Genomic DNA, 17,630 nt, shown 5'->3' with positions numbered 1-17,630 from the left:
ACTTGTTCTCAAAATCTCTTCTCCTGAATTTACTCCTATTCTTTGCCACCTTTTTTCACTTTCTTATTCCAAAGGTGTTTTTCCTTCTGCCTGGAAAAGCATATCCAGCCAGTTCCTAAAATGGGTGAAAATCCCATTGCAATTACTTCTACTCTTTCTAAAGTAATGTAGAAATCAAATAACCACCAACTCTTAAACTACCTAGAAACCTTCCGTCTGATCAATGATCGCCAATATGGATTCCGTCAGTGTCGATCCACTGGTGATATTCTGGCTTATGTTACCCATTTACGGAGTAATTCAATGGAATAGTTCGGTGAAACACAAGCAGTTGCTCTTGACATCTCAAAGGCTTTCGATCGTGTTTGGCATAAAGGTCTTCTAAAAAGCTTCCATCTTATGGTTTGTCAACTGTGTTTTGTAATTGGTTATCCAGTTTTCTCTCTGATCGCTCACTGAGAGTGATGGTAGATGGCTCTCTGTCTTCTAACTTCTCCACTAAAGCCGGTGTCTCCCAAGGTTCAGTTCTTTCCCCCCCACTCTTTTCCTCTTGTATATTAATGACCTTCTTCCATTGACTGGAAATCCTATCCATAGTTTTGCCGATGATAGCACATTGCATTTCACTTTCCATTTTAAGAAACCTTGTTCTTCTCAATCAGCTTCAAATTCTCAAAAATCTGCTACCAATTCCTTAAATGCTTATCTCCAAGTAATTCTCCAGTGGGGCAAAGACAATTTAGTTGATTTCAATCCTTCTAAAACTCAGTCTTGTCTTATATTTGGCAAACAGGATTCTTCTCCTATGCTTACCTTTGGTGACACTCCAATTTCTAGGCAAATCTTTTGGGGATCACCCTGACTTTTAATCTCTCTTGGCACAAGCTCATTACAAATATTGCTTCCTCTGCATCTAAAAAACTTGGTTTTATCTTTCGCTCTCAGTGTTACTTTTCTTCCAAACAGCTGTTCACTCTGTACAAATCGCAAATCCACCCTACCATGGAATATTGTTCCCACATCTGGAGTGGTGCCCCCAAAACCTCTCTCAGGCTTCTTGTGATTCCATTCAGAAGAGGGCAGTTAGGTTAATTAATGATCCATCTCTAACAGAATCTCTTCACTCGCTGTCTCATAGATGTACTGTTTCTGCTGCATGCATCTTCTACAGATACCTCCATGGGTACTGTTTTTCTGAATTGGCTTCTATAATTCCCACTCTCTCTCTTTCAAAAAAAGTCCAAACCCGTGCCGCCACCAGCCAACATCCATTTACTGTCCAACTTCAAACTCACAGAACCAACTTTTCATCTTCCTTGTTTATTCATTCAATTGCCGTTTTCTGGAAAACCTTCCTTCGTACATATTTCCTGAAAATTAGTCTACAGAAGTTCAAGTCTAATGTCAACAAATATCTCCTTTCATCTTCTCAACCTCCAGCCCAAGCACGGTACTAAGTACTACAGGTTCCAATACCTCCCGTGTTTGGGGTTTACATGAAAAAAAAAAAAAAAAAAGTATTGCGGAAAAAATATTTTTTCTCCCCTCTAATGCTCCTGCAAACATAGAACTTAGGTTCAGAAATTTTATTCAGAAGTAGCACTTGGAAAACAGTTCAAACCAAAATTTCAGATTTTTCACATATGTATGCAAGATCATCTTAAGAGGAATGTAGTTATACACAACAAGGATCTGCAGGTAAAAAACCCACTGGGTGGCAGCTATCACAGTGTACTAATGTTAGTACTTAATTAAAAAGAACTACTGTAGAGGGTAAAGGGAAAGGCTTTTGTTTTCATAAGGGTGACTACAGTGGTCTCAGACAGTTTTCAAATTCTGTTCAGTGGGACCAACTGATGATGTTACCAACAGTAAATTCTAATTAAGGAGCATTCAGGGAAGTAATTGTAGCAGCTGCTAGCTTTTCATACCAACGAAGAAATACTGTTCAAGGCTTAGACCTAAATGGATGTCAGATGAACTATTGAGAAATGTGACAGAGAAGAAAAGTACATGGGATGCATATAAATTATTAAGTGATACAGAAGCCTATGGTAGATATGAATTGGTCTGTAATCAAGCCACAAAGTAGGTTAGACAAGCTAAGGCAAATTATGGAAAGTCTCTGACAAAGAATGCAGAGTAAAACAGCAAAGACATCTATGCTTATATTAACAGTAGAAGGAAGGAGTTGAATTATATTGGGCCACTTGATGACTATGGGTTAACTGTTGATGAACCATGCTCAGGTTGCTGTCAAATTGAATAAGTATTTTGCATCTACACTAGAGTTTTTTTAGGAAAGGGGATGCCAGAAGTTTATCAAAGTCTAACGAGGAGATAAATGACTGTGATAACTGAAAGAAAAGTGGAGGGGAATTTGTTGAAAATGGACATAAAAGTGGCACCTGGGGTGAATGGAATCTATCCAGTTATATTAAGGGAAGCAGCAGAGGAGCTAAACAAACCCTTAGCTGCAATTACGAGAACATTCTTAGATTCAGGGGAAGTTCCCGTGGATTGGAGATTTGCAAATGTATAATAATTCAGAGGGGGGGGATCAAAAGGCAACATGAATAATTACACACCTGTTAGTTTAATATCTGTTGCAGGGAAAATAATGGAATCACTGGTTAAATAAGTAATGCAGGACCATCAGGACAGGCATGCAATTATACTGCAATCACAGCATGGATTTGTTGAGGAGCAGTCTTGTCTAACCAATCTGATCGGTTAGTATGATACAGTGACAAAGGAACTGGATGCAAAAAATAATTTTGACATCACATACTTAGATTTCAGAAAAGCTTTTGATATGCACATTAAAGACTGCTGTACAAACTGGAGCAATATGGCATTAAGGGCAAGTTATTGCTATGGATAAAGAGATGGTTAATTGGAAGAAGACAGAGTGGTTATTAATGGGCACTGCTCTTTGTGAACTAATGTTATTAGTGGAGTTCCCCAGGGTTCATTGCTAGGCCAATTGTTTTCACTATTTATCAGTGATATAGATGAAGGTATATCAGGCTTAATGTTGAAGTTTGCAGATGATACAAAGTTTGGCAGGGTGATTAAAGACACTAATGACTGTATGCTACTGTAGCAAGTTGTAGAAAAATTAGGTCAGTGGGCTAATAAATTGAATTTTAAGTTTAACATTGACAAATGCAAGGTACTGCATATTGGTACCAGTAACTTTCAACTGTGTGATACTACACTCAGGCTAGTAGAAAATGAAAAAGATCTGGGGATAATTGTGCAGTCGGACATGGAATTCTCTGAGCAGTGCAGATATGCTGCCAGGACAGCTCAAGGGGTTTTGTCAATGATATACAGAAACTTTGCTAGCAAGAATAAGGAGGTGATTATCCCATTGTATAAGGCTATGGTTAGGCCCCCGCGTCTTGAATACTGTATACAGGCCTGGAGGACTCACTTTAGGAAGGATGTAGATGTGCTGGAACAGATACAGAGGACAACCAGACTGGTGAAGGGAACAAAAGGGTGTTGTTACCTAGAAAGGCTTCAGTAAATTGCTGTGTTTCAAGACTAGATACCTGCAAGGAGATCTAATTGAGTTGCTTAAAGCCTTGAATGGATTGAGTAAGCTGATTGTTAATGGCATTCTTGCTCCTTTTATGATCTTTCACCTTCTGATGGAGATCATGTTAGCATTAGCATTGGCATACGATGCAAGAAAGCAAGCTTATGCAGCATCAGCCAAAAGAAAAAAAAAAAAAAAAAAAACCTCCCATTTCACCCCTCCATTCATTCCAAATGCCTGTCCAGCTCAGCCTTAAATTTATTTAGGCTATCAGCTTCCACAACTTCCATCAAACAAAAGATGGAAGTCTGTTCCATCAATCAACTACCAGCTGGCTAAATTGCACATCCTTTCTCAATTCAAGTTGAGGAAGGATGGTTGCAGGATAGATGTGTGGAAGTTTGTCTTCAGCCAGCAGGCGGTTGATTCTGGAACAGGCTTCCATCTGTTGTGGAAGTGGGATGGATTGAATAAATTCAAGGAAGAACTAGACAAATTCTTGGATGATACAGATGGGTGGACTGTGTAGGTTTTTTATTGTCCGATGCTGTATAAGCTTGCTTTCTTGCATTATTTGCAATTACGGCTAGTACTACTGTTCTACATATAAGATTACAGAAAACTGTGCTTTGAGACCTTATGTGTGTGTAATTAAACAAAATTTCAGTTTTATTTTTCCTTTTTTTTTTCCCACATGGGTATTCAGTAACTGCATAAAGTTCTTTCCCTCTATGGGGCATTGTAATTTTTCATGTGCTGTAAAAAAATTGTTTATTAGTTACCTGTGATGATGAGCAGGAAAGGGTTAACATGCAAAGTTTCTCAAAACTTGTTTGCTATAGCTGCAGATGCCATAATCATTAATTTATTAAGAGTGAGGTCTTGTATATATGTTTTAAGCTTTGCATAAAGTGGAACTGAAATTTATTCAAAATACCTATAAATTTGCTATAAAATTAGGGTTTCCAGATTGTGTCCCTGTGCCCCCCCCCCCCTTTTTTTTTTCTCTTTCACCACCACCAAAAAAGGTGATATATACCATGCAGCATTCAAGTTTCAATCTGGGGAATCAGTGACCTTGAATTCTAAAAAAGAAAAATGAAAACTTTATTATTGTCTTCTCTCATTTTTGGTTGATATTTTTTAATTGGGTTTAGCAAATCATAATTAATAATTCACCATTTTGAATTCAGTAAAAATGTTAAAAATTTAATTTTTATAATTAAAATAAAATGTCACATTAGTGGCCTTGGGCCCTTATTGCAAATAAGGGTGTGAGTGAATGCTACAGCTGCAGAGTGTTCGTTTTTATTACATTTATCAGAATATCAGTAGAATTCATGGACCTTCCCAGCAGGTTAAGCACCACACAAAAGAATGAATGGATGTAAAATTGTAAAAGTGTTTTTGTTCACTTTTCCATATTCTTTTCTTTGGAACTGGCTGCAGCCCCTGGAAAATTTACAGAGGTGCAAATGTGCACACTGTGTATCTGTTATTGAGCTGAGCTGATATGCTTCACAAAAAACTGCACAGCCCATTGATAACTGTAGTTATACTCCAACACAGTCCAAAGCTATACTGAAGTGTCAACACATTACTACAATTTTCAGGTTAATTGCAGATCTAGAATGTGACCCCATCAAGAATTCGTAATTTTGAGCATAAACTTTATTATACTTTATGTAATGAAGTATAATGAAGTAATGAAAGGTGGCTTAAATTTATATCCAGGAATGAATTATATTTCAGCAGTTTAGAGTTAAATAACTTGTGTAAGCATGTAAAGCTCTAAGTCTGCAATCCCAGGAATATTTTAATATTTTTATTTATTATTTTTTTTTGCAGTAACAATTTAACTAAAATTTTTAATTATATCTAAAACATTTTAAAAATCAGCTTAGTAGGTGAATTTTTTTATGTGTATCTTAAATTTAAACTCTGAGTAGTGAAGAGTGTATTATTCTAATTGAGAAAGAGCAAACTATATTCTAGGAACATCTATTAGCTGTAGTTGGAAAATTTTATAGCATTAAGAAATTCTGTTTCAAAATTGCTCTGGAATTATTTTGAAAATGTTTTTATTTTATTAATTTTTCTTTATAGGCTTTTAAAGGATCAGCAAATTTTGTAATTTATTTCCTGGTTTTTATTTAATCTTATACATCAATTTTCCTTGAACACAAATAAGATGCATAGAACCTGGAAATTTTTCAAAGTACCCCTTCATTATTTGCCTCCAAGAGAAGTATTTATCTCAAAAGAAATGTTATTTTATTGGCATAAAAAAGTTTTTAATCGCCACTGTTGCATATGGCAAAGACTAGGAAATAACCATTCAGCATATTTTCATTCTGATGAAATTTATGTGAAAACCAAGCATCCTGAAGGATTTACTGATGGACAGTTCAGTAAGTTTGCACATTGTTTTCTTCATTTTAGTATTACTGAGAATATAATTTCATCTTGTCATAAGAATTAAACAACCATAAATATTTGAGTTTTATTTTGTAACATAGAAAGTTTCTTTTAACAACTGATGCACACCAGAGTTAATATAAATGTGTAGTTATATAAACAAAATAAGTACTAAAATGGAATGAATAATTAAAATACGAATTTAGTAAAACTGATAAACTCATTAAACTATAGTAACTAAAATACAGTTGGTTTTGAGGCAAGGTGCCAAGAATGCTCTGCATGCTGGGGAATAAACAGAATTCATATGATACATGATTATTATGGACAGGAATGACTGGGTTGATCATGAAAAAAAAAATGTGACTTTCCTCTTGAGTTTGCCCATTCCTTTCTTTTTGCAAGGTGTTTATTATCAAATATTTGGATTGTGGAGTATGTTACATTGGCAACAGTGGTGGGATTCAGCCGGTTCGCACCAGTTCGGCAGAACGATACCTAATTTTTTGTTGAGTTCGGCGAACCGGTTGTTAAAAAAGGTTATTAATTCAGCAAGAAATTTTTGTTTAGTATCGATAAAATGAATGTTCTGACTGGTGTTTATCAATGGTATAAGCACAATGCTTTGTTTATGATATGACCACACGTGGACAGAACCAGTAAAAATATTCAAATATATAGGCACATATCCGCTCCTGCTTTATAATACTGTATATTAAAATAAAACATTTTTAAAATTTTTTGCAGTAGCCCTTAAAAGGATGAAAAGGCAACAGAGTTTGACTGATTTTTTTCAAATCAGATTTTGTTGTATCAGAATTGGCCTTAGATGGTACAAAACAGTCACAAGCACAACCACTCCAACTTGAAGAAAGCAGCACGTCAATTATTAAAATAAAAAACGATAACAACTCCAAAATTGAAAATAATCTTCCTGAATGCTGGACAGTGCAACAATATAACAATTTTAATACAGTTTACAGCCTGGCAAAAAGATGTAAACCGTTTTCAGACATAGAAGATGACATAAGGGCAAATTAAAAATGGATTAGATATGGGAATAGGATTACATTCTCGTAAAACTGCTGTGAAAGTAGTTGATTTCATTGCAAAGGAAATTAAAAAAGAAACATTTAATAAAATTATTGAAAATAATCTGAAAATATGTTTGATTATTCACGAAGCTTCAGCGATATCCTGCAAACCAGTTATTATACTTTCCTTAAAAGTTGAGGATTCAATTACATCACCAATTTTCATTGAACTAGTTGAATTGGAAAAACAAGATGCAGAGACAATATGTTCTTCAGTTATGGAAAGTTTAAATAATGTTGGGCTTACTAAGAATTACCTAGAAAAAAATTTAATAAGATTTTGCTCCGATGGTGCCAGCGTTATGCTTGGGAGAAAATCTGGAGTGAGCACTAGGATTGCAAAAAAGTTTCCAAACATAATAATATGGCACTGTTTAAATCATCGCCTCCATCTTGTTTTAGATGATTCGATAAAGGAAATAAAGCAAGTAAATCATTTTAAAATATTTATTGATAAGATATATACTATTTTTCATCAATCCAATAAAAAGCAAATTGAACTTTCCAAAATATCTGAACAACTTGGAATGGAAATTATAAAGATTGGAAGAGTTTTGGGACCAAGATGGGCTGCCTGTAGTTAAGGTCAACCCTACTTGTGTGGCGTGCTTATCCAGCGCCACATCACTATTTTTATTCAAATAAAAAGTACTTAAGTATGGCTGCCCGTCTTGAAAATATATATTTTATAACTGATTTGGCATTGATGATTGATATTTTAAACTAAATTTCTCTTCTTTCAGATGCACTGCAAGCAAGAAATATAGACATAATAAAGGCTGAAAACCTCTTGATAAGATCTATTAAAGCATTTCAAATGCTTAGAAAAGAAAAGGGTGTATACGAAAAAAAGTTGATGAATTAATTACTTCAGAAACTTTCAAAAATATAAAATTTGTAGAAAATCATCGATTTGTCGGGCTTCCTCGGGAAAGATTTTTAGAATCCATCGTAACAAATTTGAAAAAAAGACTAATGGATTGTGAACATTTAAAAGCAAGTTGTAGCCAATTTCAAGATAGGAATAAATTACAATGTCTCAATTTTTTGGAGCCAGGTTACTGGAATATTGAAGAAGTACTAGTTCCATGGAAAGCAGCTGAAGAACAATTGCTCGTATTTAATGACATTCTTAATTAACAAATTGATATTAATGATTATCGAGATTTCGTGGAAAATGTTTTAAAAAATTCCCAGAATTATGCAATTCCTGAAAGTGTTCAAAGAGCTAAAAATATTGTCAGAACAATTGCTGTAAGTTCAGCAGAAGCGGAAAGGGGTTTTTTTCAAAGATGAACATAATGTTCAGAGAAGAGAAGTCGCCTAACTGTTTCTAATATATTAAACACAATGACTAATAGTCTAATCAGCCTACCTCTAAAGGAATGGGATCCTGTTCCTCCAGTGAAAAGATGGTTAAGGATAAATCATTCAGCCGATGATGCTCGGATAAAAGCGAAGAAAATTGCAAGTAAGGACGCCAATCAAGAAGCAATATGGAAATATCTTAAATAACAGTTTTATTGTTTTTGTCAGGTATTATTTCATATTTTGTCATTAATATTTTAAAACTCTTTCTTATAACATAATCTAGTTTTGTGGACCTCTTTTATTGTTCTTATTTAAGTATTAACTGCATCAAATAATAAACTACCTTTCGATATATAGTTTTTTTATACTTAGAACGGTCATTAGGGCAGCGAACCAGTTGTTAAATTATTTGAATCCCACCACTGATTGGCAGTACTGTCAGCGTGAGGGATCATGTTTCAAAACATGGAGGGGGCTATTTACATTGCTAATTTTGATCATTCTGTTATTGCTGAACACTGCTAGAGCGAGCATCACAAACTTAATGTGTTTCACCAATTCATTGATAAAATAAGTTTCAAAGTGGGATAAATTTTGACAACTTGTAGCTTTTATGTTACCTGACACTTTCTGTGTTATGCTTCCTGATGTCCAAGGACTGTTTCCAAAGTTTTTTTTTTATTATATTTTATTTCTAACTACTGTTTGAAAAGCAAATTTTTTTTTTTTTTTTTATAACATTTCTCTGCATTGGATGCAATTGAATTGAAATCATATAACACATGATTGTTAGATTGAATTGAATTTACTCTAATACCTTCAGACAGTTTGTATATAATAGAAATAAAAAAGTAATGAATCGGCAAAAAAAAAGAGTTTTACAAGATTTAAATCATTAGGTACAAAGCACGGCAAAAATTCTTATTTAATAGTAAATAGAGTTTCTTCTTATTTTCCCTAGAAGTTTCTATAATTTGTCTTGGTGGAAATTATGAATTACATTCAATATTAACTCTCTTCTAAGATAATAACATTCAATAATAAATTCAACAACAATAACATTCTATCCATCTTCTAAAATACTTGCATAGATTTTATTTGGTACTCTAAGGAGTGATATTATCATGTAATTTCATATTTAGCTTTATTTCCTGTTTTTATATATTGTAGCATTAATGTTTTGCTCGAATTTTCTGTAATTTTTCATTGGAAAAAACCAATAGATAATGTGATGTAACCACTGTAATGTTGTTATTCCTCCATTTTTCAGCATTTAACATCTGATTTCATCTATGCCTGCTTCCTTTCCCTTCTTTATACTTTCCATGACTTCTTTTTCTATCTCACTAATAGAGGTAGTATCCCAAACTTCCACCATTTCAATCTTTTTCTCCTCTTCTGTAAAGCCTTCCATTCCTTTTTTATCAGTGCATCAAAAGTATTTACTCTATTTCTAAAGTATCCTTTTAAATTTTTTAACTAAATAACAAAACATTTTCCACCTTCCTGATACTTGTTTTTCATATCCTTCCCAAAATCTTTGCAAGTTTTGTTTAACCTCTTTCATATGGCTTAGTATTTTTTCACTTTTCTTGATATTCCAGTAAGGGATTTAGTGGAATATCAAGAAACTGCCTTTTTAATTTCTTGAGCCCCATTGTAGTGTTCTGAATTTCCTGCTTTTATGTACCTTCTCTGCAACATACCTGCTTTGTAGCTTCCTTTAAAATTATCTTAAATTTTTACCTTTCTTTATCTAGTTACATTACCATCAAAAATGCCATTAAACTTACAATAAAGCAGGTTCTGTATACAATGGTCACTGGAAAATCTGAGGGTTTTTTCAATTTTATTTCATTTTAGCACCTTTTGTAACTGTTTTGGCACTACTTACCATTTTTAATTTGCTCAATATTAAGATGAGGTCACTTCTAGCTCAAATCTTCTGTATACACATATATCTTCAAGTGGTTGTTGAAGATCTTTTTCTATAATGATATGGTGAATTATGCCCTTGTGGTTTCGATTATGTTCCTTCCTTAGACCTGTGACTATCTTTGTGCTGAAATTCTTGCAACCTTTTACCATTATTGTTAGCTTTACCTTTAAAAGGTTTTCTAAAATATTTCTCCAGAGGTAACTGTTATTTTTTTCCCCTTGCTGTTTAAATCTCTAATCAATGCTATTTTTAATTTTGTCATTAGCTTCTACTCCTCTTTTCAATATATTAAAGATGACTTCAATTGGATTATGTGCGCTGACAAATTTCATTACCCAACTTTCCACCTGGATAATGCTTCCCATTCAATTAAACCTTCTTTGAAACTCTCTAAATGCTATTATACACCTTTCTTGTACAATATTTTACTTTTTTTTTTTTTTTGTTTTTGTTAGTTGTTGGCGCATCGGCTTCTGTGGCCATAATGCACCTCCCAAGGTTTTCGCACTACTCTGACCCAAGCCCGAGGCGGGATTCGAACCCGCAACCTTTGGGTTGCCAAGCAGGCACCATACCCACCCAGCTAGCCCGGTCGGCAATATTTTACTCCTGGAATAAATTAATTTATAATTATTATTTAGCTTTACTTTCCTTTCCTTTCCTTACTTTCACTACCTATTACTTATTCCTTTTTTTTTTTTTTTTTTTTTTCCATTTAATCTTCTGACATTGATGGTATCTATCTTGATGGATGGTTGATCTAGTATCATGTGTATCACTGTGTGCCCTGTTTCTTGACAAGAGTACTGGTATAAATTGAGCATTAGAGATAATATATCAAATGGGAAGTTCCCCCCTGCTTTTGGGTATGATAAAAAAGATGTTGTTAATTGACTGAATTATTTTCATACACAAACCTTGTTAAAATGTGTAATGTTATCACAGCGTGACTAAAATATTTACAATGTAATACTATTGGCCAGTAAATAAATGGACTCTGGATATTCCTTATCAGCAGTTTTTGATAATTTTATGAAAACTGTGTTGTCATAAGAAAGTGTAAGCCACAAGTGATTATTTCATTGAATAGAATAACTATAATCTTATTTGAAAATCAGAGTTCATGTTGTTTCTGTAGGCAAGAATTATTATTATTACTTATTAGTGCATGATTTTTCTCTTTTTTTGCAGTTAAAATTAAGACAGCTGCAATATATATATATATATATATTTTTTTTTTTTTTTAAAGGAGAAATGTCAGTTATCTCTAATATTAGTGTTTATTCTTTAACATATTAATAATTTCTGAATATTTTCAGCAATTCTGATATTGATACCCAAAAAAGTGGGTATCAATATCAAAAATTAGCTATCAAACTTTTAATGAACTTCTTCATGTCAATATACAGAAAGTATTTCAGTATATTGACATGAGGAAGCAAACTTAGTTTGTATACATTAAGAGATGTGATTTGTTTCTTTTGTGAAAAGGGAAATTTTCACTTTAAAATATTGATCATGCAAAGATAGTTTAGAAGTAAAATCAATATATGCATAATTGAAAGTTATGGGAAAATAGGAGCAATTTATGATCAGTACAAAATAAAAAGCATTTAACAATTTTCTAATTTTCTTTTTAATGTAAAGTTGAGTTATTTTAGTGTATTTTTTTATGGCCTAATTGTGAAAATGTTCCATCTTTACATTTTCCACCTTTCTCCTTCCCCAAAAGTTTGCAATTTCTTTGATTTATTTGGGAGGGGGGATGAAAATGTCACACCTCACGAAGATTCAGCTTGAAGAGTTTCAGGCATGTGGTTGAACATGACTATTGGCCAAGAAATTGCCACACTGGGCACTGATTGAGTTTTCAAAACCACTACATCATATGTGACTGCCATCTTATAGCTTTTTTACTGCCTTTTCTTACTTAGGTAGTTTTGATCTTTCAGTTGCTATCTAGTGGGCTACAGAAATAGTCAGCTATTTAATGTTGTTTATAATGTCTTTAAAGTACATTAATAATTCTAATTCAATTTATGTGTGTATTTGGGGAACTGGAAATCCAGACATCTGTGAAATCCCAAAAACAAGGGTGTACTCTAATCATTAAGAAGGCATATGCATTATATTTTATTAGATTAAATTAGGCTCAAACACCATTCTTATATGCAGGGTTGTAATTCAGGATCAAACACTAATGAAAATATGCAGGCACTTTTAAAAAGTATGGACTATGAAAATACTTGAGGAAAATTTGTGTGGTGACCTAAAAATCAAAGCCCTTCTCTGCTTTGTATGTAACTAGGCTACATGATATATTGCTATTTTATGTGTGAGTGAAATGGATGAGCAAAAGATGGACATTGCATTTTTCAAGAATGGATTGTCAGACAGAGCTTAGCTCCAGGGCAGAAATCTGTGTTGTATCAGCCTCTCATAAACATATAAAAAGTTTTATCTCCCTTTTGTACTGAATTGGGCCTAATTTTTTGGGGGGAGGGGTGCAGGATGAAAAATATTCAGAAGTTACAATACTGTAATTTTTCATATGATAAAGGCATGTGGTGTCATATTGGTGATTTATCAGACCTTTGCAATTAAGAGAAAGGAAGTTATTATTTCATTATATGGTAGACTCCTGATTATCCCAGGATGGGTTAATTGGATATTTATGGCTCTGGTTAACCCCACTTTTTCTTATGTGGAGTTCTTACTTGACTGGTATTGAAGAACAAGGAGACATACTTGCTGAAGGGATGATGGTTTGAAATTTATGTAGTACCATTCTCAGGAAGGTCAGAGAAAGGGAAAGACTGAACTTTACCAATTTCCTTTTTCAAAAAAATATAAACATGTATATACACAAAAATTTTTATGTAAGATGTTTCTGTGATGTAGTATACTTTTTATAGATGTGAATATATATATATATATAAAGAAACATTCCTTTTTCGTATTTATGGCTTATTCTTCCATTTTGCTGATTTGCCTGGGTCTTGATTATTTGGGAAAATTTATTGCCAAACCACATTGGATAATTGTAAATCTACGGTAAAGAACAATTGTGAGATTGCACTTTTAATGCATTTAGATCTGGAAGCCAAACTTTAAAGATAAATTCATGAGAGAGTTAAGAAAAAAGATAAAGAATGGCTGATTAGTGATGAAAGATGAAGAAAAGTTGCTCATGTTTAATTAAAAAAAATTCTGCCAACCAATCAGAAACTTAAGTAGTGCTTCTTTGGCTATAAACGTATAAAGATGACAGCAGATACAAAGTTGAAATTTATATTATTTATTAAACAAACACTGGAAATCGTGTATTATTCTCTATATCCACCTTATATATCAATGCATTTTTGCTATTTTTCTTTCCAACTCACATATGCACCAAGGAAAGGATGGACTCTGTTGTTGTAGCCACTCTATCACTCTTGTTTTCTGCTCCCCCATCATTCAAAAAGTGCTTTGCATAAAATTTTCTATTTTTACATATGAAAAAATTTTTTCATATGTACAAATAGAAAAAAATCAGGAGCTAAGTTTTATATGCAGGATGAAGCAAAACTCTCCATCCTAGGTCTACAGTTTTCATCTGAGTTATATAGGCAGTGTACGGACTTTACATCACATGGTGTCATGTGATATGGTGTCCTATTAGAGCCTTTCTTTTAAAATAGAGCCATACTGGTATATAGCCTTAAACTCTCCGCCCTTGGTCTGCAGTTTTAATCTCAGTTATATAGGCAGTGTATGGACTTTACATTATATGGTGTCGTGATTTAGTGTCTTATTAGAGCCTTTCTTTTAAAATAGAGCTGTATTGGTGTATAGCCTTCTTAAACTTATTAGGTGTTTCATAAAATCTTTCCTTATTGTAGTAGTAGTAGTGGCATGTGATGCAAGAAAGCATGTGTATGAGCTTATGCAGCATCAACCAAAAAAAAAAAAAATCACACCATTCCCTCCAAATGCCTGTCCAGTTCCTCCTTAAATTTATTCAACCTATCAACTTCCACAATGACAGATGGAGGTTTGTTCCAGCAATTAACCACCCGCTGGCTAAAGGCAAATTTCCGCACATCTATTCTACATCTGTCCTTTCTTAATTTGAATTTATGCCCCCTTAGGTTCGTAATCTGAACAAGTGGAAGGATCCCATCAGAATTCAGCGTGCTCAACCCATTCAAGGCCTTATACACCTCAATCAGATCACCACACAGGTGCCTAGTCTTCAGCCACTGCAATTTGCAGAACTTAAGCCTCTCTTGGTAAGAGGATCCCTTCATTCCCCTCACCAATCTTGTTGCCCTTCTCTGTACATGCACAAGCAATTCTACATCCTTCCTAAAATGAGGCCTCCAGACCTGTACACAGTACTCAAGGCGAGGCTTGACCATTGCCTTATACAGAGGGACAATCACCTCCTTTTCCCTGCTAGCAAAATTCCTATATATCATTGACAAAATCCCATGACCTGCCCTGGCAGCCTGTCTGCATTGCTCAGAAAACTTCATATCTGCCTGCACAATTACTCCCAGGTCTTTTTCATTTTCTACCACCTTAAGTGTAGTACCACACAGTTGGTACGTTTCTCTGGGGTTACTTCTACCCATATGCAGTACTTTGCATTTGTCAAGGAAGGATGTGGAAGAGTGTGATTCACCGTCCTGCTTTTCTTTCTTCTGCACTGGTTTAAAATAGCTATCTAGCTTTCGTTGCTTTTCCTGCTTCCTTCTTTCATATGGGAGCTGCCTGTATGGTTCCAAATGGGTCCAAATGCACCAAGCACTATCCTACTATATTCAGCATTATAATCATTATTTTCAATCCACTGCAGATGCTTTTTGATTCCACTTAAAGCAGGCAGCTGATAACTGCTGTTTTAAGTTCTGTGGGGCAGCCTGCTGGACCTCGTCACCATCCTCATCTTCACTTTCCACTTGACTGGCTGCAACAAGTTGTTGCAAGTCTGAAGTAGATAGATACTCACTGTGAGACTCTAGAAGTTCTACATCTTCATTTTCTACTCCCTCAAAACCAACTTCTTTTGCAAGAGTAACACAACCTGCTTTGATTTGTTTTAGTTGCTCTGAAGGTTCAGAGCCTTCAAAATCGCAAATTAAATGAGGGATAAGTTTCTGCCACATTCAATTCAAGCAGTCTTTTGTTACATCATTCCAGGCTTCCACAATCATATCAGCGGCAACTTTGATGTAAAATCTCTTCCAAATTTCTATAACAGTTTGTGCCTTGCTACCTTCAATAGCAGCAATTAGGTGAAAAGTACAACCCAAGAGAAATGTACCAACTGTGTGGTACTACACTCAGGGAGGTGGAGAATGAAAAAGACCTGGGGGTAATTGTGCAGTCAGATATGAAGTTCTCTGAGCAGTGCAGATGGGCTGCCAGAGCAAGTCATGGAGTTTTGTCAATGATATATAGGAATTTTGCTAGCAGAGACAAGGAAGTGATTATACCTTTGTATAAGGCAATGGTCAGGCCACACCTTGTGTACTGGATACAGATCTGAAGGCCTCATTTTAGGAAGGATGTAGAGTTGCTAGAAGAAGTACAGAGAAGGGCAACAAGGTTTGTGAGAGGAACAAAGGGGTTCTTTTACTAAGAGAGGCTTAAATTCTGCAAGTTTGCTGGTGTACAAGGATCTGATTGAGGTGTACAAGGCTTTGAATGGTTTGAGTAGGCTCAATGCTGATGGGATACTTCCACTTGCTCAGATTAAGAACCTGAGGGAGCATAGATTTGAATTGAGGAAAGACGGTTGTAGAATAGCTGTGCGGAAGTTTTCGTTTAGCCAGCGGGTAATTGATTGCTGGAACAGACTTCCATCTGTTGTTGTGGAAGTTGATAGCCTTAAATAAGTTTAAGGCTGAACTAGACAAACATTTGGAGTGACCAGATGGGTGAAGTGGGAAGGGTTTTTTTTTTTTTTTTTTTTTTTTCTTTTGGCTGATGCAAGAAATATAATGCAAAGACATATAATGCTAATCTAGACTCTGCAGTTCACATCTCTATGACCTTATGGCAAAATCCCTAGCACTTCCAACTGAAGCTTATCCACACAAATAGTGTATGGATAAGCTGCAATGATATTAATCAGTTTCCTGACATGGATTTAATTTTATCAACCGTAAAAATGCCAGCAAGTACTAGAAATTAAGTCATATATATTTCATATTTTTAAAAAATTTCTCTGTTGATATAAGTAATGCAACCTTATAGGATATTAAAATGCACATTTTGGGAAACTTTTACACATTCAGTTTCTTCCAACCGATTGCTAAGCTGTATTGAAAATTTTTTGAGATATGCTCACTATTAATAGCCACCAGTGTGTAATTATGAATTTCTCAAAACCGTGGAGTTCGGAGCTTATGACCTTACTTCTAATGGCATTATCTTGTGGAGCAGTATTAAAGGATGAGATTTATTTCTCACCTTTTCCAGCAAATCTCAACCACAAAAATCACATTCATTATGCCATATTTAGTGACATTATGCAGCAAGATCCACCAAATGCTATTTAGTAATAAATAATTGAATTTTCTGAATGTGTTTTTAAGTTAAATTTGTCTGGATAGAGTTTAGTCTTTATTTCAGTGAATGATATTTTTAATGCTTTGTACGCACCTTACAGCTGATAGTAATAATGAAATTCAAAGTTTATATATTTTTTTATTTGATATAGGAACTTTCAGCATAGGACCCTTAGGAATGTTTGGAAGAAACAAATTATTGCAATGTAAATATCCTGCTTTTGAAGTGCAAGCTCTTTCACAACCAAAAGTTTCTCTAAGTTATTTTTCACATAGTTCAAAAGTACTTTCACAGCATGAAATCCCAAAGGATAATCCAAGTGAAAATGTTGCCCCTTCATCTTCTCAGACTGAACCTGAAAAGAAACTCTCATTAATACAGCGATATAAAAAGATGCTGAAGGAATACTGGTATGTTTTAATACCAGTACACATTTCTACCTCTTTGGTTTGGTTTGGGTCTTTTTACTATATTGCATTAAGGTAAGTTTTAAAAAATTTTTTTTTTTTTTTTTAATTATTAACTAATCATTTCACCATTTAGTAATTTAGCATTTTAATTATTTTAAATTAAGTTCTGGATTCCTAAATTCTAAACATTTGTTCCTTTAGTGCATTCATTTTTTCAGTTTTGATTATTATAAAAAAACATTTTATGACCATGTTGTACAAAATATACCATATGCTTGCTCCTGTGTTGATTTTCTTTAGAGTTCTGGTTTAAGATTGATTTTCTCCTTTCATGCCACTGTGTGTTTGAA

At 34.2% G+C, this 17,630-nt stretch overlaps 1 protein-coding gene across 1 annotated transcript in view; it reads left to right on the top strand.

Moving 5' to 3' along the window:
* LOC150082799 (mitochondrial inner membrane scaffold 1) overlaps positions 1-17,630 on the top strand; it is a 50,587-nt gene that overhangs the window by 8,916 nt on the left and 24,041 nt on the right. Inside the window, exons 2-3 of the mRNA XM_090378285.1 lie at positions 5,654-5,958; positions 17,022-17,352. Of these exons, the coding sequence (XP_090234411.1) occupies positions 5,739-5,958; positions 17,022-17,352 (551 nt within the window). The 5' untranslated portion in view covers positions 5,654-5,738. The remainder of the gene's footprint in view (positions 1-5,653; positions 5,959-17,021; positions 17,353-17,630) is intronic.

This window comes from Mastigoproctus giganteus, chromosome 7 (assembly GCF_048544385.1).
Source record: "Mastigoproctus giganteus isolate SK-2022 chromosome 7, ASM4854438v1, whole genome shotgun sequence".
Lineage (NCBI taxonomy): Eukaryota > Metazoa > Arthropoda > Arachnida > Uropygi > Thelyphonidae > Mastigoproctus > Mastigoproctus giganteus.
This window is presented reverse-complemented; position numbering and strand designations above follow the sequence as displayed.